This window comes from Esox lucius, chromosome 1, assembly GCF_011004845.1.
Source record: "Esox lucius isolate fEsoLuc1 chromosome 1, fEsoLuc1.pri, whole genome shotgun sequence".
NCBI lineage: Eukaryota > Metazoa > Chordata > Actinopteri > Esociformes > Esocidae > Esox > Esox lucius.
In genome coordinates, this window is record NC_047569.1 from 10,763,816 (window position 1) to 10,783,062 (window position 19,247).

Genomic DNA, 19,247 nt, shown 5'->3' on the forward strand with positions numbered 1-19,247 from the left:
CACGGTGAACGGCGTTGCCAGGGGAGATGTGTGCCTTTTGACGCGTTGGTGACTCTGCCGGGTCGGTCCGCTCCAGTGCCCAAAATGGCCGCCAGCAGCCATGGTTGTGGGACACTGGTGTGTTTGGGTTGGAGTCCACCCTGAGTCTTTTCCATGGTAACCCCTGCTCGGTTCCCCCTGGATGGACCAGAGACAAAGTCAGAATTACAATTGTTGGAGTTTTTCAGAACTAAATCTGACTCAGTTATAATTTGAGGATATTCCTAAAATGAGCAGAGATTTTAGGGTTAAAATCCGATTTGAATAAGATAAATTTTAGGAGTAGGCGGGGTTTATTACTTTTCAGCTAGCCTAGATATGATGAACCCCCGACCCCATTTGGTCAACCTTTGCCCTGGAGGATTGTGGGACGTTGGAGATGGTTCAGTGGTTCGTTGACACACAGACTCACACACACACACACACAGCCGTCGTTTCACAAGCTTCTTCTCCCCCTGTGTGTTCGTCCAGCGTGGTGAAGGTTCTGCTGGAGTCCGGTGCCGACCCCAACGCAGGAGACCACTTCAACAACGTCTACGACACTTCCAGGGAGAAGGGCATCCACTCCCTAGAAGGTGACTGTAAACTCCCCTTCCGCACCAACTTCCAGTCGAGCGCTCTTACACACATTAAGGATAATGATGCAGAAAGAAGGACAGATAATAAGGACAAATGTATACAGAGATTCACACACACATTAAGCCCTGGTCGTTAGTTTATTACATGGAAATCTAACCGTAGAACGGATATTAGGATCCCCCTCCTCCTCACATTTGCATAACTGAAGTTTGAGTTGTTTCCTATTATTCTTTTTTTCCCTTTATTTTCTGTGGGTGGCATTGTGTTTTATTTGTTTTTTTCCGTGCATGCGCACAGAAACGCGCGCGCGGAGCTTCTGCTGGCTCGGCAGACATATTTATATGTGATATGTATATTGCACACATTTATATAGCTGTCAGTTTTCGGGTCCACGCGGGGCGACGTTGCGCGGGGAAGCATTTCCCAGACGCGCGCTGATGGATGGGCTAGGCGGGCCTGCGCGACGCTTTATTGGGTTTGCTGTGATTATCCCTCTTAGACATCCATACACACTCCACCCTGCCTGTCAGAGAGGGAGGGAGGCAGAGGCAGAGGGTGGGAGGGGGTTTGGGGGTGTGTGTGTGTGGTGGGGGGTAGAAAGTTTAATGGGGAAGAAATGGAGAAGAAGTGAAGGACAGGAAGTACAGGAGAGAGGCAGGGAAGAATAGGAGGGTCGGTTGGAAGAGCAGAACGATGTGTTTAAAAAGGATGGGGAGGAGGGATGTGTGTGTCTAATAAAAAAGCCCGGAAGATTATTTATCATTCTGTGTACATGATCCAGGGTTGTTGAACACACATAATCAGGGTTTTATGCTTTTGTTTTTCCAGTAGAAACATCTCTGGTTCTCTGTAATGTCCCAATTAGTTGGATTCTAATAACGCTGCCCGAACAGAGAAAGATGGAAATAGATTCATCTCTCTTTCATTACTTCTTCCTGTATCTCTTTCTCCGTCTCTCTCTCTCTCTTGTCTGTCTCGTTCTCTTAATCCAATCCAAAGGGCTTTTATTGACATGGGAAACGTAAAAAAACAACATCTGCATTTTATTAATATTTTCTTATGAACAGTGAACATTGATCTCACAAAATTACAGACATTTCAAGCTCCCTCTGGTCTGCCGGTCTGTCTGTGTGCGTCTGCCGGTCTGCCTGTGTCTGTGTGTGTCTGTGATCTGCCTGTCTCTGTGTGCGTCTGTGATCTGCCTGTCTCAGTGCTGGTCTCCAGGGAGGATGAGTTCAGCAGCAGACTAAGCAGCCGGGCTGGTTTCCGTGGTTGCACAGCCCTCCACTACGCCACGCTGGCTGACGACCCTGTAACCGTACGCATGTTGCTGGAGAAAGGTGAGTCGCCCGAACGTGGGCCCAGCAAAACGTCCTGAGTGGTCGCACCTGTCCTTGATTTAGCTCTTCTGACACACGCACACGTGCACGCACACGTGCACGCACACGCGCGGCCGGCAGAACCTCCCTGCTCCAGACCAACGCTTCTTAAACAACCACTTCCTCCAGCCTTGATTGACCTCTGACCCTCACCCTGAACCTGCCCCAGGGCGCCACCACAGGGACATGGTGTGCGCGTGCGTGAGATGTGATTTATATGAGTATTATATTAGTATTTGGGGGGATGGTCTGTGTTAAGTGTGTATTGAATGTGAGGTAAAAACGAAGATTAGGACAAATCTCAAAGGAAATTGAAGTGAAGAACGATTGTTATTAAAAATGATTGTGGCCATTCGGAGTGCGGATGTCGCTAAACCTCTCTTAATTAATAAATAAAATGACTACCGATATGTGTAAATAAATACATGCTAATATACGACTGTGCAAGAGCACCCTAAATATAGCCCAAACACTTAGGCCTCTATCAAACAGACTCGGTAAGACACACACACGTTACTCACACATTACTCAGACGCACAAACACACACAGCCATGATTGAGTTACAGGAATAATGTTATGTTTATGATGGATTACACATCTCGCACACTGCTCTGGATTACACATCTCTCTCTTTCTCTCCCTCTCTTTCTCTGTTTCTAACTAACCAGGAGCACCGAGACTGAGAAAGGAGAGAGTTAGAGGGGGAGGCGGGTGAGAGAAGAAGTAATCTGAGTGCTTAATCAAATTCTACTCACCTAATGGAAGAGCCTTTCCCCTCTGCTTCCTCGTCCCTGATGCATTTTTAAATTAAAAAGGGGAGAAATGTCTCAAAACAAAAACATTTATTCTAAACCAATCGCATTAAAGATGTGAGAGTTGTTACCCAGACGACTGGACCACACCCGACCGGCGCCGCAATCACAGCCAATCAGAATCCATCTGTGACCTCTTTCTCTCTCTCACTCACACACTCTATCACACACACACACAACAACATGAGAAGTTGTTTCATGTTGGCACTGTACTTTTATCTTCCTAATGTTAGAGATTCCCCTGCTATCTCCCCATCTTCCAGAAGAGCTGTAAGAACTTGTTTGATGAATAACACCTGTCAGTAATGAGGACGCGTGCGTCCTGTGTTTGAGAGTGCATCACTTTATTTCCCGTGTGTGTTGCCTCGCTCTCTTAGCCCTTAGTTGGCCCTCAGTCTACGGCCGCCATCCATCACCGTCTGTAGGCCCATGTCAAGGTGACCACTGCCCCAGTAGCCCTCACCCTGCCTGGGGAGGCTCTCCACCCGGCCCCCAGGCTCCACAGGCCTGGCAGGGACTAATGGAGCATAGCATGGCCCTGACCAGGGGGTTAGAGACACACACACACACACACAAAGACCAGCAAGGTCCCTGTCCCACCAGCTGCTCTGGGAACAGTCAGAGGGAGAGAAGAACGAATGAACGGTGGGAGGGAACCGTTTCTAATAGCCAGAACTAATGAAGCACTAATGAAGGGAGTTTTGTAAATTAATTTACCACTTTAGTTTTGTAGGGTGTCCTTCTTAATATCCTTTCTTGTGTCTGAGTGTTAGTCCCTGCTGCGTGTGTGTGTGACTCTTTCTCCCAGAGGGGTTAGCGGTCGTTAGGGTTGATCCTTTATAAAGTACCCTGGCCCAGCGGGCTGGGCTGATATTAAAGGCCTAAATGATCCTATTTATTATGTTGGAAACAGGAGGGGAGGGGTGTGTGTGTGTGAGTGAGAGACAGGTGAGGAGACCGTGTGTGTGTGTGTGTGTGTGTGTGTGTGGCAGCTGGTTTATTGCTTTTCTCCTTTATGTTTTGAGGCTTGTATCGTTGCCATCGATTGGTTTGGGAGCAAGGCCGGCGTTTAGGTCTTTATCAATAATCACCACAACGATTACTCTGGCTGGTCGTATCACCGCACAACACGGCCACCATGTACCACATCGATTACACACACAACGGCCGTCCGCTACAAAAGCAAAATAGGACTCGTCAAACCAACGCGCTTTTGTGGTCATTTTTCGGCAACTCTGTGACAGAATGAATTTCACTCATTCAAATACGGAGTTGAAATGTCAACATGTAGAGCAGTGGTATTCAAATGTGTCCCTCAAAGCCAGTTAACTCAATTTTTTCGATCGCAACCCCCTAATACAGGGACTAAGCCTTCTGATCGACCTCATCGTTAATGTCACCCACCTGTTGTCCCAGGTTTAAGAAAGTCCATGATTAGAGGGCTGCAATGGAAAAATGCAATGGAACTGGCTTGGAGGGCCAGCTTGAATACCCCTGATGTAGAGTTTCCTTAACCCTTTAAGTAGAATATAAACAATTTGAAATTCACTATACACTAGAGAGAACTAGTAAGGATTTAACTATACAATTAACTGAACTTGAGGATGTATTGATCTGAACTGGAGTTAGCTATTTAGTATATCACTCTAAACTGGAGTTATCAAATTAGTATTTCACTCTGAACTGGAGTTAACTAGAAGTATTTTCATTCTCTGGAGTTAACTATCAAATGAATTCTCTCCTGTGAACATCAGTCTACTTAAAAAACCTGTGATGTCCAAGGCTGGTACTTAAATGGAAACCATGAGCCACTGTGTTCTGTAAGGTTTGGATTTAGCTCTTCATGACCCTAATACAGTATTGTTAGGACACTCCTGGTATGTCAACCACATCCAGCCTAAAGGTCATGTAATACTGGCTTGAAAAGGGATCTGTAATTACTGTTGGAATATATCCAGGGTAAGAATATCCAACAGCTGGAATGACAGCTGGATATACATTTATAAAGGAAACTAGCTAAACCATTTAAACTCAAACAGCAGTTTCAGTAACAGCAACAATATCCGATTGGATAAGTGGATTCGTTTACACTTTTCATTCATTAATGTTCATGCAAAGTCATATTTTAAAAACAATGCTATACATTCAGGTTGCTGTAGGGCCTGCTGGGAAATGGGATAATAATATGCGTGGTTTTGATGGAAATAATACACTCTCTGTAAAAAAAATATAAAAAAACTGGGGTTCTTTGAAAGAGTGTTAAACTTGTGTGAGCCTGACACGAGGTTAGCACCCAGGCCGGGTCGGGGCTTAAGGCACGGCTAACTAGCGTTACAGACACCACAACCGGCTCCCCTCTCTGCGATAACACACACTCTCCAACACGTGCGTGTGGTGTAGCGGTGAAGACCTACTGCTGTGGTTTCCGGCGTGTCTCCCCACCTGATGTAAATGTAAAGGCCCCTGCTACTCTGTGGTTAACTCCTGTCCTAGTGTGCCGTGCACGTGGAGTGGCAGTAGGCAAAGACCTGTGTGTTGAGGGGTCAGAGTGTGTATTATTGACATGAGTCAAAGATATGGACCCCCAACCCCCCCACCCCAAGGGGCAGTGTAAAGGCTCCAGTCTGACCCCTGACCTTTGACCCCTAACCTCTCTGGCTCTGTGCAGGTGCCAACCCCCTGCAGACCAATGCCTTGGGACACACGGCCAGAGCCTACGCCAAAGAGGGAGAGCTGCACACCCTCCTGCAGGAGTGGGAGGGGAAGGTAACACACACACGCCCACACCGTGAGGGGCAAGCTACAACCAGCCTCCTCGGCACGAGTCAGCACTTCGGTTCCGGAAGCATCTGCCCTCCCCACTGGGAAGTGACAGGTGCTATTGGCTCTGAGGGCTTCCATAGCCGGTTCACACTGGCCTGGGGTTAAAAGGGGTTAATCAGAACTAGCGGGGTGTTTGAGGACCAGGCAGAGGTATGCACCTCCGAACCCCCCCCCCCCCCCCCCCCCCCACCCAAGCCTTCCCTCTAGTCCCCACTAGGAGGGACTTATTCATCTCCAACTTTTTTGGGATTGATTGGATTATTTGATTAGTTGACTCATTTATTTTAATCGGGTGTGTTAGTTTAGGGTTTCACCAAAACCATAAAAAATCTGGGGTGCCCAAGAACAGGTTTGGGAATATTTTGGACAGCCTATTGGAGAATGGTTCAAGTAACTAGGGTGATTCTGAGGAGCCCCGTGTGGAACACTGGGGTGGTGGGTTCGATTCCCACTGGGGCCAGTATGAACATGGATCCACTCACTACTGTCATTCACTCTGGAGGAAAGTGTCTGCTGGAATAAATTAACAATGTCCCACAATCCTAGTGGTCTTATCTGATAAAGCTATACTGGTATTTTATTTCAACAATGATTCATTGGCGTCCTTTTTCAAATAATTCAGTATTAAGTATTTTGTCTCAAAATCCTCAATTATTCCAATAGGATTTAGATCTGCCCTGATATCTGCACTGTAGAACATTCCAGCATTGAGACTAGAAATCACAAATCAATTTGAAACAATGCAACCACAATTTACTGCATGGGTGTGAATACTGACTCAATCCAGCGTGTCACCAAATGCCATAACCAAGTTGTTCTCCAAGTGTTTAAAAGGGAAGTCTGGCTGTTGGGTTATATTACTGGGTTAAAGGATTGGCTTTAGTGGTTAAACTGAAACCTGGCTCTTCAGAGAGGGGTGAAAGGTTAAGGAGGGCCCGGACAGGTGAATGTCTTAACCCCCCCCCCCCCCCACACACACACACGCACACACACACACCGGAAATTATGCTTTCTTCCAAGCTGCCTCTGTAAGGCAAGTATATTGGAAGACAGACAGGAGAGTGTTAAAGAGGGTGGGGGACAGGATGCAGGAGAGTCTCACACACAGTTGTTAATGCCAGTGACTTAATTTGACATTATTTCCTTCATTTCTCTACATTTCACTCCCACTGTGTGTCTCCGGTGGTCTCTAACCATGTCACTGGGGCCTTGCTGGGAACAGAGGGACCTCAGAGGGACCATGCCTACCTCCCTTTCTGCTGTGGCCTGTTCAGATGATTCATAAGATGCATCCTCTGACCTTTCTTCCCTGTGTGTGTCTGGGCGTGTGTGGGTGTGTGTCTGGGCGTGTGTGGGTGTGTGTCTGGGTGTGTGTGTGTGTCTGGGTGTGTGTGTGTGTCTGGGTGTGTGTGTGTGTCTGGGTGTGTGTGTGTGTCTGGGTGTGTGTGTGTGTCTGGGTGTGTGTGTGTGTCTGGGCGTGTGTGTGTCTGGGCGTGTGTGTGTCTGGGCGTGTGTGTGTCTGGGCGTGTGTGTGTGTGTGTCTGGGCGTGTGTGTGTGTGTGTCTGGGCGTGTGTGTGTGTGTGTCTGGGCGTGTGTGTGTCTGGGCGTGTGTGTGTCTGGGTGTGTGTGTGTGTGTGTGTCTGGGCGTGTGTGTGTGTGTCTGGGCGTGTGTGTGTGTGTCTGGGCGTGTGTGTGTGTGTGTGTCTGGGCGTGTGTGTGTGTGTGTCTGGGCGTGTGTGTGTGTCTGGGCGTGTGTGTCTGGGCGTGTGTGTGTCTGGGCGTGTGTGTGTGTGTGTGTGTGTGTCTGGGCGTGTGTGTGTGTGTGTGTCTGGGCGTGTGTGTGTGTGTCTGGGCGTGTGTGTGTGTGTCTGGGCGTGTGTGTGTGTGTGTGTGTGTGTGTCTGGGCGTGTGTGTGTGTGTGTGTGTGTGTGTGTCTGGGCGTGTGTGTGTGTGTGTGTGTGTCTGGGCGTGTGTGTGTGTGTGTGTGTGTGTGTCTGGGCGTGTGTGTGTGTGTGTGTGTGTGTCTGGGCGTGTGTGTGTGTCTGGGCGTGTGTGTGTGTGCGTGTGTGTGTGTGTCTGGGCGTGTGTGTGTCTGGGCGTGTGTGTGTCTGGGCGTGTGTGTGTCTGGGCGTGTCTGGGCGTGTCTGGGCGTGTGTGTGTGTGTGTGTGTCTGGGCGTGTGTGTGTCTGGGCGTGTGTGTGTGTCTGGGCGTGTGTGTGTGTGTGTCTGGGCGTGTCTGGGGGTGTGGGTGTAGTTCCAGGAGGTTCAGGCAAAGCGAGAGGCAGAGGAGAGGAGGCGTTTTCCACTGGAGAGAAGACTGAAGGAGCACATCATTGGCCAGGAGGGGGCCATCAACACTGTGGCTTCAGGTAGACCCATAGGACCCCCTTCTCCTCCAGTCCACCTCCACTCACCCACCCCCCCCTTCTCCTCCAGTCCACCTCCACTCACCCACCCCCCCCTTCTCCTCCAGTCCACCTCCACTCACCCCCCTTCTCCTCCAGTCCACCTCCACTCACCCCCCTTCTCCTCCAGTCCACCTCCACTCACCCCCTTTCTCCTCTAGTCCACCTCCACTCACCCCCCTTTCTCCTCTAGTCCACCTCCACTCACCCCCCTTTCTCCTCTAGTCCACCTCCACTCACCCCCCTTTCTCCTCTAGTCCACCTCCACTCACCCCCCTTTCTCCTCTAGTCCACCTCCACTCACCCCCCTTTCTCCTTTAGTCCACCTCCACTCACCCCCCTTTCTCCTCTAGTCCACCTCCACTCACCCCCCTTTCTCCTTTAGTCCACCTCCACTCACCCCCCTTTCTCCTTTAGTCCACCTCCACTCACCCCCCTTCTCCTACAGTCCACCTCCACTCACCCCCCTTTCTCATTTAGTCCACCTCCACTCACCCCCGTTCTCTAGTCCACCTCCACTCACCCCCCTTCTCTAGTCCACCTCCACTCACCCCTGCTCTTCCATTCTCCCATTCTCTCCCACCCCTTCCCCTACAGATGACCTTCACTTAGCCCCCCTTCACCCTTTCTCTCCAACCCCTTCCGCTCACCCCCCTCCCCTTGTGGGGGCGGGTTCAGTCGGGTAGTCTGAAGCTGTAATTGGTTAATTGTGATGAATGAGCTGTCCGTCAGGCAGACACAGGTGGTGTGTTTGTGTGTGTGTGTGTGTGTGTGTGTGTGTGTGTGTGTGCGCACTTGGAACAGCTGTAGAGGCCAGGCCTCAAGCCGCCAGCGTAACACAATTACAGAGAGACATATTCCAGACCTCTCTCAATCTCTCCCTCCCCCCTTCTGTCTCTCCATCTCTCAGTCTCTGCCCGTTCTGTTCATTTTCATCGCCCGCCTCCATCTTTCAATGACTCCCTCTTCATCCATACCTCCTATCGTTTCCCGGGCCAGCGTCTTCCTGGAGGAAATGAACCAGGAAGTGATGCTATCTTGGAACACGACTTCATTGTTTGAGATAGAGAGTGAGCGGGGTGAGCGAACGAGAGAGAGAGAGAGAGCGAGAACCCAAAGATGTAAAGATGGCGGAGACATTAAAATGGAGGGATGCAGGGACGAGCTGGAGCCGTAGTGGATGACAGTTGGCAGGATAGAGCGAGAGGGAGGAGGAACAGGCGGAGGAGAGGTGCCTGGGAGTACAATAACACTGAAGGCCAGTAAATAGCTGATATTACATTTGGGATCTATGGAGGACGGGTATCGATCAGCAGGCCACTGAGAGACATTGGGCCCGGTGCCTGTAGTGGCCAGGCGGCATGTGGTGGGTGGCCAACGGCAGCCGGCACAAAACCAGAAAGGAATGTCCTCGTAGTGTGAATGTGTACTGTCGTGAACGCTTGTCAGTGCCAACCCAGACAATGGCCATGACCAGCGGGGGGACACTGGGATTTGTAGTACGTGGCGACCCGGTGAAACAGACTGCATTCCAGGATCCATAGTTCAGCGCGGTGGGCGAGATCTCTCCGCAGCTGATGTGATAAATGGTAGTTGTTGCCGTAGCAAATTGTCCTGAAAGCAATCTGAGACACATCGCCGCGACGATAAAGGAAGAGATTATTGATCCCTGTGAAGTAATATAGTGAATATATCAGACACACGATCATATCGCCCCCCTCCGTGTGCCCAAACACATGCACACACACGCGCGCACACAGTGGAAATATCAGCTGGCAGAACTGAGGTGCTGATGGTGAGGAACCTTCCGGCCTGGAGGGATGAGACCGTGTGAACGAAGCAAGAGAGACAAAGACAATAGGAGAGACAGACAGACAGACACAGACAGGCAGGTAGGCAGATTGACAGACAGACAGGTTTCTACTTGGATGACTGATGACTGGCCTCTAGCAACTAATACTGTCCCTGTTTAGAGACTGGTGAGAACTATTTGGCTCTTCCATCGGGCTCACACACAACCCCTTTCCTTCTGTCTCATTTACACACACACCTTTCTCTGTGACACACACACACAGAGGGAAGGAGTAGATTGATCCTTGTTTAGCTCTCAGGCTAAAAGTTATTGAAGAGGATGATCCTGCTCTAATCACATTACAGTGCTGTAGTCCACCGGACCTGGTCAATATGTCAGGTGTGTGTGCGTGTGTGTGTGTGTGTGTGTGCGTGTGTGTGCGTGCGTCCGCTGTTGTTCAGTCGTTTGAGCAAGGCACTTGCAACACAGGGATTTGGTCCTCACAGGGGGCCGGGGTGAAAATGTACCTGTTCACTACAGGTAGTCACAGTGTAGATAAGGATACAAAGTATTTCAATCATGTGTGTGTCTGTCGGTCTGCGTGTGTCTGTCGGTCTGCGTGTGTCTGTCGGTCTGCGTGTGTCTGTCGGTCTGCGTGTGTCTGTCGGTCTGCGTGTGTCTGTCGGTCTGCCTGTGTCTGTGTGTGTTGTCGGTCTGTGTGTGTCTGCGTGTGTGTGTGTTGTCTGTCTTTCTGCCTGTGTCTGTGTGTGTTGTCGGTCTGTGTGTGTCTGCGTGTGTGTGTGTGTTGTCTGTCTTTCTGCGTGTGTCTGTGTGTGTTGTCGGTCTGTGTGTGTCTGCGTGTGTGTGTGTGTTGTCTGTCTTTCTGCCTGTGTGTGTGTGTGTTGTCGGTCTGTGTGTGTCTGCGTGTGTGTGTGTGTTGTCTGTCTTTCTGCGTGTGTCTGTGTGTGTTGTCTGTCTGTGTGTGTCTGCGTGTGTGTGTGTGTTGTCTGTCTTTCTGCCTGTGTCTGTGTGTGTTGTCGGTCTGTGTGTGTCTGCGTGTGTGTGTGTGTTGTCTGTCTTTCTGCCTGTGTCTGTGTGTGTTGTCGGTCTGTGTGTGTCTGCGTGTGTGTGTGTGTTGTCTGTCTTTCTGCCTGTGTCTGTGTGTGTTGTCGGTCTGTGTGTGTCTGCGTGTGTGTGTGTGTGTTGTCTGTCTTTCTGCCTGTGTCTGTGTGTGTTGTCGGTCTGTGTGTGTCTGCGTGTGTGTGTGTGTGTTGTCTGTCTTTCTGCCTGTGTCTGTGTGTGTTGTCTGTCTTTCTGCCTGTGTCTGTGTGTGTTGTCGGTCTGTGTGTGTCTGCTTGTGTGTGTGTGTTGTCTGTCTTTCTGCCTGTGTGTGTGTGTGTTGTCCGCCCGGCCTTTAAGGGATGTCAGTGTGTCCTTCTGCCAAAGTCAGTCTCCATAGACACTCAGGGGCTCACACTACTGGAGCTTGTCCTGTCATTCATTCTGTTCAACACACACAAGATGGAGACCAAGTCTCTGAAGTGCAGCCTGTGGGCGTCATCATTCATCTTCCTTCCCTCAGTCCATCCCTCCGTCTCCAGTGGCTCCATCCTCCCTGGGTTTCATCTTTTCCTCAGCCCCCACCTTCCCTTAAGCTCCTTTTGTTTCCTCGATCTCTCCATTCATCTGTCCGTCTCCTCTTTCCTCCACCTCTTCCCCCGTCTGTCATCCGTAGCGCGCGTCTGTCATCCATAGCGCCCGTCTGTCATCCGTAGCCCCCGTCTCCCGCTCCATGACGTTTTCGGCGGGCAGCGTTTGCCGTCAAGGTGGGCGGACCAGTCGGTTTCTCTCATCCACCGTACCTGTCACAAGTGGATGCACTCTCTCACATACACACACACACACACACACACACTCTCTCACACACACACCACCAACGTGGGCTGATTGTGGCGCTTGGCCATTTCCCCTGCATGTGTAAGCAGAGTGAGATATGAATATGTTTATTGTAATGTGTGTTTGTCTGTTTTCTGGCAGCTTGTACCAGACCTAAGTGCCCTCTATCTGTCTGTGTGTTCCATCTCGTACTACACCCCGCATCCCTCCCTCCCTTCCGCCCGGGGAGGGGGTGAGTCGGGTGGGGTGTGTGTGTGTGTGGTTGCTGGGGTGATGGTGGGGTAAAGTAGACGCTTTTCTCTGGGCGAGGTCTGTGTGGAGAGAGAGGGGGAGAGAGAGGTTTAGATCCATGCTAACCTGATTTAGCCCTGGCCGCGCCGGGGAGGCTAACACAATTACCTCTGGCTAATGGCCCGACTGACTGAGAGAGGGGGTGGGGGAGGGGAGGGGTGGGGGGAGGCAGGATAGCCTGCGATAATTATCCCCCCCTCTGCCGGGATGGATACAACTTTAGAGGTCTCGCTTCTCTCACTCATTCCCTCTCACTCTCTCCCTTTCTCTCCCTGCTCTGTTTCTCTGTCTCTCTACCAGGTGCTCCTGACCTAGCTCAATCCCCTCCTCCTGTCTCTTTTATCAGACCCTATCTGCCACCCCTCCCTTTGTTTCTCCCTTAGTTCTCTAACCCCCCCCCCTCTCTCTCTTTCTGTCTACAGCGATCAGGAGGAAGGAGAATGGCTGGTATGACGAAGAACATCCCCTGGTCTTCCTCTTCCTCGGCTCCTCTGGAATCGGTAACTCCTCCCCCCATCCCTGGCTCTTCCCGTTCGTACCACTCGGCTATAAAGTCAGTCTTTCTATTTTCTGATAAGGGTTCACTTACATTTTGATAAGTCATCATGATATGGTACCAAAAGCAACTTATGGGAAATTATTCTATGTGTATGTAAAACATGTACTTGTGTACACACACACACACACAGTCTGTTTCAGGGAAAGCAGCAGTGTCTGTTTTTGAGATATGACCAGGCTGAAGGAGACTTACTGTAGATAGAGGTGTGTGTGTGTGTGTGTGTGTGTGTGTGTGTGTGTGTCAGATATGACAGCTGGGAGATGGATTGAGAAGAGGCAGTGTTCATATTCTCTGTGCCTCCAGCGACAGTGGATCGCAGACATGAATATTTAACACAGGAGCAGCAACAAGTCTGACATCTCTCTTAGTCGGCAGATAATACACACAAACACACACACACACACAATCCATATGAATATTATGCATATGCCATCCATATTGAGATTAACATTTATAAGAGGAATATTTTACTGCCAAACATTATCCTTGACGGACAAAGAAATACAGAGAGACTTTCTTGAAGGCAGGGAGGGAGTTAGAGAGTCGTGGGGGGACAGGGGAGGAGGCAGGGAGGGAGTTAGAGAGTCGTGGGGGGACAGGGGAGGAGGCAGGGAGGGAGTTAGAGAGTTGTGGGGGGACAGGGGAGGAGGCAGGGAGGGAGTTAGAGAGTCGTGGGGGGACAGGGGAGGAGGCAGGGAGGGAGTTAGAGAGTCGTGGGGGGACAGGGGAGGAGGCAGGGAGGGAGTTAGAGAGTCGTGGGGGGACAGGGGAGGAGGCAGGGAGGGAGTTAGAGAGTCGTGGGGGGACAGGGGAGGAGGCAGGGAGGGAGTTAGAGAGTCGTGGGGGGACAGGGGAGGAGGCAGGGAGGGAGTTAGAGAGTCGTGGGGGGACAGGGGAGGAGGCAGGGAGGGAGATGGAGGGAGAAAGAGAGCGATTTACTGCCAAAATTATAATAAACCAACGCCAACTCACCTGTGACTCTGACAGAGATTAAATAGGAATGGTTCCATGAATCAGGCTGCAGTGAAAAACCCTCAAAGTCTTTACCTGAGACTCCACCCTTATCACCTTTAGAGAGTTCAGAGGTTACATTAGGATCATAACCAATCAGTAACTCAGTAGCTCCACCCAGATCATCTTTAGAGAGTTCAGAGGTCGGGTTTATTTGATGTTAGAATACGGAAGCCTCCAGTTTTCAGGGAACCGGTGTTTTCAACTGAACTTCCTTTTCCACTTAAAGTTGAGACTAACTTTAAATATCTCAAATGCCGCTACACTTGGTTAAACTTAGACTAATGTACAGGTGCTAGGTTCCTTGTTTTGTCCATGCTGTCCTCTAAAGGGTTCATCCTCCCTGAACAGGCAAGACTGAGCTGGCCAAACAGGTGGCTCGTTACATGCACAAGGACGTCAAAAAGGTTTGTGTCACGGCTACACACATCCTCTACCGTTCCGTCTGTGCATTATTGCTGCTTTTTTATACCAATGACCGTTCTGTTCTCAGGGCTTCATCCGCATGGACATGTCCGAATTTCAGGAGAAGCACGAGGTGTGACATCATCGGTGGCCCTTTCCCCCAAAAGGGGGAATGTCCCTGTGCTGTAGGATACGCTACGGACCACAGCCTGTGTCCCTGTGCTGTAGGATACGCTACGGACCACAGCCTGTGTCCCTGTGCTGTAGGATACGCTACGGACCACAGCCTGTGTCCCTGTGCTGTAGGATACGCTACGGACCACAGCCTGTGTCCCTGTGCTGTAGGATACACTACGGACCACAGCCTGTGTCCCTGTGCTGTAGGATACGATACGGACCACAGCCTGTGTCCCTGTGCTGTAGGATACGATACGGACCACAGCCTGTGTCCCTGTGCTGTAGGATACGCTACGGACCACAGCCTGTGTCCCTGTGCTGTAGGATACGATATGGACCACAGCCTGTGTCCCTGTGCTGTAGGATACGCTACGGACCACAGCCTGTGTTGATCACTTAGGTCTTCATTATGATACTTTCCCATCAGCACTGTCACCAACTGTTTAGCTTTGGGCTAAAAAACCTTGCACTCTACGACTCGTCTCCCACAGTTGAGTTTAAAGAGGCTTGTCCGGGTACCTACAGAAATTCAGAAGCGAGGAACATCTCGTTCTTCTTTATGGGCTTCTAAACATGTTTTTGTATCAAAGGATTGAAATTCGACATATTTCGTCTTCAGTTGCTTGAGCTCATCTTTCTCATGCAGTTTAACTGTATGTCCTCTTTGTCCACATTTCAAATGAAAGTGCTTTAATAGCACAAGTATTTGTTCACACTGCTTAAGCAATTGGAAAATTAAAAGTAAGATAAAATTTAAATAATAAATACAATTTGAACATTTTCAAATGGATACATATTACCTATACATAACATCTGTGTAATGAAAGTCGAAATAACGGGAAACTGAAGAGATACATCTTGATTGTGTTTATTAAGACTTGTTCTGGTATTTCTAAGCATCATTGCACATGATGGTGTGGAAAGACAGAGAGTTTTTGCCAAATCAGTAGGTCGGACTCGAACCCACACCGCAGTGGTCCACATGAACCAGAGACCCCACCGACAATGTTTTCAAATTCTTTGTGATTTGCATGATATGAGGGAAATATGACTGTGCCTTCAACCCTATCCACCACTCCTCTCTAGGTGGCCAAGTTCATAGGTTCTCCTCCAGGTTACGTGGGTCACGAGGAAGGAGGTCAACTGACTAAAAAGTTGAAGGCGTGTCCCAACGCTGTGGTTTTATTTGACGAGGTGGACAAGGCCCATCCAGATGTGCTGACCATCATGCTACAGCTGTTTGACGAAGTACACACACACACACACACACACACACACACACTGTCACAACCTGTCACAATAGCAGATTTGACTGTCTTTGTTCTGCATCCTAGAGTGTCAGTCAAACTTATTTCCTTCCATCTGTCAGGGCCGTCTCACGGATGGGAAGGGGAAGACCATTGAGTGCAAGGACGCTATTTTCATTATGACATCAAATGTGGCCAGTGACGACATCGCCCAGCATGCATTGCAGCTTCGCCAGGAGGCCCAGGAGCTCAGCCGCAGGAAAATGGCCGACAACCTAGGTGAGAGACACAGACACATGGACTTCCACAGGTGCAATTCCATTATAGACTCCCATAGTTACAGTTCCATTATAGACTCCCATAGTTACAGTATAGACTTCCATAGTTACAGTTACAGTATAGACTTCCATAGTTACAGTATAGACTTCCATAGTTCCAGTTCCAGTATAGACTTCCATAGTTACAGTTCCATTATAGACTTCCATAGTTACAGTATAGACTTCCATAGTTACAGTTACAGTATAGACTTCCATAGTTACAGTATAGACTTCCATAGTTACAGTATAGACTTCCATAGTTACAGTTCCAGTATAGACTTCCATAGTTACAGTTCCATTATAGACTTCCATAGTTACAGTTCCATTATAGACTTCCATAGTCGCAGTTCCAGTATAGACTTCCATAGTCGCAGTTCCAGTATAGACTTCCATTGTTACAATTCCATTATAGACTTCCATAGTTACAGTTCCATTATAGACTTCCATAGTTACAGTTCCATTATAGACTTCCATAATCGCAGTTCCAGTATAGACTTCCATAGTCGCAGTTCCAGTATAGACTTCCATTGTTACAATTCCATTATAGACTTCCACAGGGACTATTTGTCCAGGTTGTTCAATGCTCCTTTTTTTCCAGATGAGGTTCAGAAGAGTGATGACGTCACAATCTCCAAGCAGTTTAAGGATGTTGTGATTCGTCCCATACTGAAGGTAACGTCCCGCCTCCTCGCCATGTGCCCAATTGTTGCATTTACTGTCAGTCTCCAAAACGGACTGATGAAGCCTATGTTCGGAAAAGGTCTGATAGGGAATGTCCTTGTTCGTTTCCCAGGCGCATTTCCGGAGGGACGAGTTTCTGGGGCGAATCAATGAGATTGTCTACTTTCTGCCTTTCTGCCCCTCTGAACTGCAGCAGCTCGTCAGCAAAGAGCTCAACTTCTGGGCCAAGAAGGTAGTGTGTGTGTGTGTGTGTGTGTGTAGGCCTGAATGTTAGGTTATTGAGGTTAGGGTTAGGTTGAGGTTGCATTTAAGATAAGGGTTAGGATTAGTCAAAGTGCTATTTTTTCAAGGTAAATCGACTTTGGTGTCCCCATTTAGATAGTTAAATAAACCTGTGTGAGTGAATATACTAAAATTTCTATCGAAATGAGGACCGGTTTGAGCTGCAAACTATTCTAGTGAGGATTTGTTGTCCAGTCTTCTCTTAGAAAATAAATACATTTTATGCCTCGGGTTAGGTTTGGATTTTGTGTTTAAGTAAGGTGTTGTGGGGTTAGGTCAAAGGGTTAAGGAAGATTGTTTATGTGTTTGTATAAATTTTTCTAAATCATAGTAAGAGGACAAGTTGACCTTTGAGCACCTTTTGACCGTCACCCCAAGGAAAAGGATATTTCCAATTTAGGTGTTATGTTTAAAGTAAAACATATAGTTTAGGTTTTTGGTGTTACTTACAGATTAAGTCAAATACACAAAATGACTCCTAAAAGTGCTTGCCTAGTTAAGCAGATGTGTTCTGTGTGATATGTACTTTCAAATATGTATTCTCTGCTGAGATCAATACTAGGCGCGTCCTTGTCTGATGTGATCTGATTGTAGTGTTTAACATCACGTGAGGCTTCATAAATATTTAATTATCAATATCACTCTGTTTCTGTCAGCCCTGGCGGCCTCTGGGAACTGATAGAGACCTGACTCATGGCCGTGTGCATGACTGTGTCTACCTCTGCCAAGTGATGAATGGTGATAATAGCAATTGTTATTAGAAGAACTCCAGAGGGATTTAGCTGCTGTGGCATCCCGGATAAAAGCTGACCTTAGGCACAGATCTAGAATCAGACCAGCCTTCCTAACTCCTAACGTCAACCGCCTGGGGGGGGTGTAAAGCCAAACTTAGATCAGATCAGTGTTCAGGGATCATTCATCCTGCTCCTTCTTGGAGTGATCAAAGGTGTTTGATTAGGCGTAGTTAGCCGAGGCTTGCATTGTCAGCTCGGCTGATGAATCAAAGCTAAGTGCATTAGCACAGGATTGTGGTTCTTTAACACAGGGAGAAATAGTTGTTGACACCCTGTGTCTTGCCCTCATCTCTACATCCTGTCTCTCTCTTACTCTCTCTTTCCCTCCCTCCCTCCCTCCCTCCCTCTTTAGGCGAAGCAGAGGCATGAAATCACTCTTCTTTGGGATCGCCCAGTTCTGGACCTGCTGGCTGGAGGTTACAACTTACACTATGGAGCCCGCTCCATCAAACATGAGGTACACGCTGAACATATCTGTAGTAACTTCAGTCATTATCAAATCACACCAGTGTTTCTCATCTACAACTACCGATGAGATAAGTTCTGGTCCATGCAGAGCCCTCCCACGTACCTGTCGGAGTGCTTTATTACTTTTCTTACTGTCTCAATAAAGAGGGAAATATATGTAAGGGAAGAAAAGATTAGCGCCCAACTGTCAGAAACACCCAGCGAAAATGAAAAAACACAATGCTTCTAGTACTTGAGAGACTTCAGTGCCGTTCTCTGTTCATCTGGTTAACATTGAACTCAGTTCGACCCGTACAGTTATTGAATCAGACTCTTCGGCAGGGTAAGTTTGCGCTGAGCTGCATCAGACTGTGCTGTCAGCCAACGGTCTGCTCCGGTGTTGTTGCCAGGTGGAACGCAGGGTGGTGAACCAACTGGCGGCAGCCTACGAGCAGGAGCTCCTTCCGAAAGGCTGCACCCTCCGCCTGTCTGTCCACTCAGAGGACAGGGGTGGGGGGCAGGAAGGGGAGGGGCTGGGCCAGGGCACACCCAGTTTGCGCCTGGAGGTGGTGGGTAAGGACAGTAAAGCACGGATGCTGGACATACGGCCTCCTCTCAGCCCTGGACACTAATGGAAGTACACATGCATATGTAAATTGACTCCCTGAGGAGCGCACTGCCATCATCACATATCAGCACATAGCAATGAGTTGAAGCTTATAGGAAATAAACCTGCCTCAGAACATCACTGTGGTCCCTCTCAATGTCCTCTCTTAACCTGGCTGTTTGTTTCACTTTATTCTGTATCTACGCCACACACACAGCCTAGAACATACACACACACACACACAAAATATACACAGAACACACAAACAAAATATACACAGCCTAGAACATACACACACACACAAAATATACACAGCCTAGAACATACACATACACACACACACACACACACACAAAATATACACAGCCTAGAACATACACACACACACACAAAATATACACAGCCTAGAACATACACACACACAGCCTAGAACATACACACACACACACAAAATATACACAGCCTAGAACATACACACACACACACAAAATATACACAGCCTAGAACATACACACACACACAAAATATACACAGCCTAGAACATACACACACACACAGCCTAGAACATACACACACACACACACACAAAATATACACAGCCTAGAACATACACACACACACACACTTAAGATACCCAGAACACACACAGACACTCTAAATATACCCAGAACACACACTCTAAATATACCCAGAACACACACA

General features: G+C 48.7%; 1 protein-coding gene across 5 annotated transcripts in view; it reads left to right on the forward strand.

Annotated features, from left to right (window-relative positions):
* Positions 1-18,686, forward strand: part of clpb (caseinolytic mitochondrial matrix peptidase chaperone subunit B) — a 30,216-nt gene extending 11,530 nt beyond the window's left edge. For 3 of the 5 annotated variants that reach the window (XM_034292471.1, XM_034292468.1, XM_034292469.1), the window contains 13 exons: positions 511-614; positions 1,830-1,958; positions 5,479-5,576; positions 7,889-8,003; positions 12,441-12,518; positions 13,940-13,995; positions 14,082-14,126; positions 15,257-15,418; positions 15,540-15,696; positions 16,333-16,406; positions 16,528-16,647; positions 17,844-17,948; positions 18,349-18,686. In XM_034292471.1, the coding sequence (XP_034148362.1) occupies positions 511-614; positions 1,830-1,958; positions 5,479-5,576; positions 7,889-8,003; positions 12,441-12,518; positions 13,940-13,995; positions 14,082-14,126; positions 15,257-15,418; positions 15,540-15,696; positions 16,333-16,406; positions 16,528-16,647; positions 17,844-17,948; positions 18,349-18,570 (1,465 nt within the window). In that variant the 3' untranslated portion in view covers positions 18,571-18,686. Of the gene's footprint in view, positions 1-510; positions 615-1,829; positions 1,959-5,478; positions 5,577-7,888; positions 8,004-12,440; positions 12,572-13,939; positions 13,996-14,081; positions 15,419-15,539; positions 15,697-16,332; positions 16,407-16,527; positions 16,648-17,843; positions 17,949-18,348 lie in introns of those variants that run through there. The other 2 variants (XM_034292473.1, XM_034292472.1) reach the window with 2 other exon arrangements.
* The last annotated feature ends 561 nt before the right edge of the window (positions 18,687-19,247 follow it).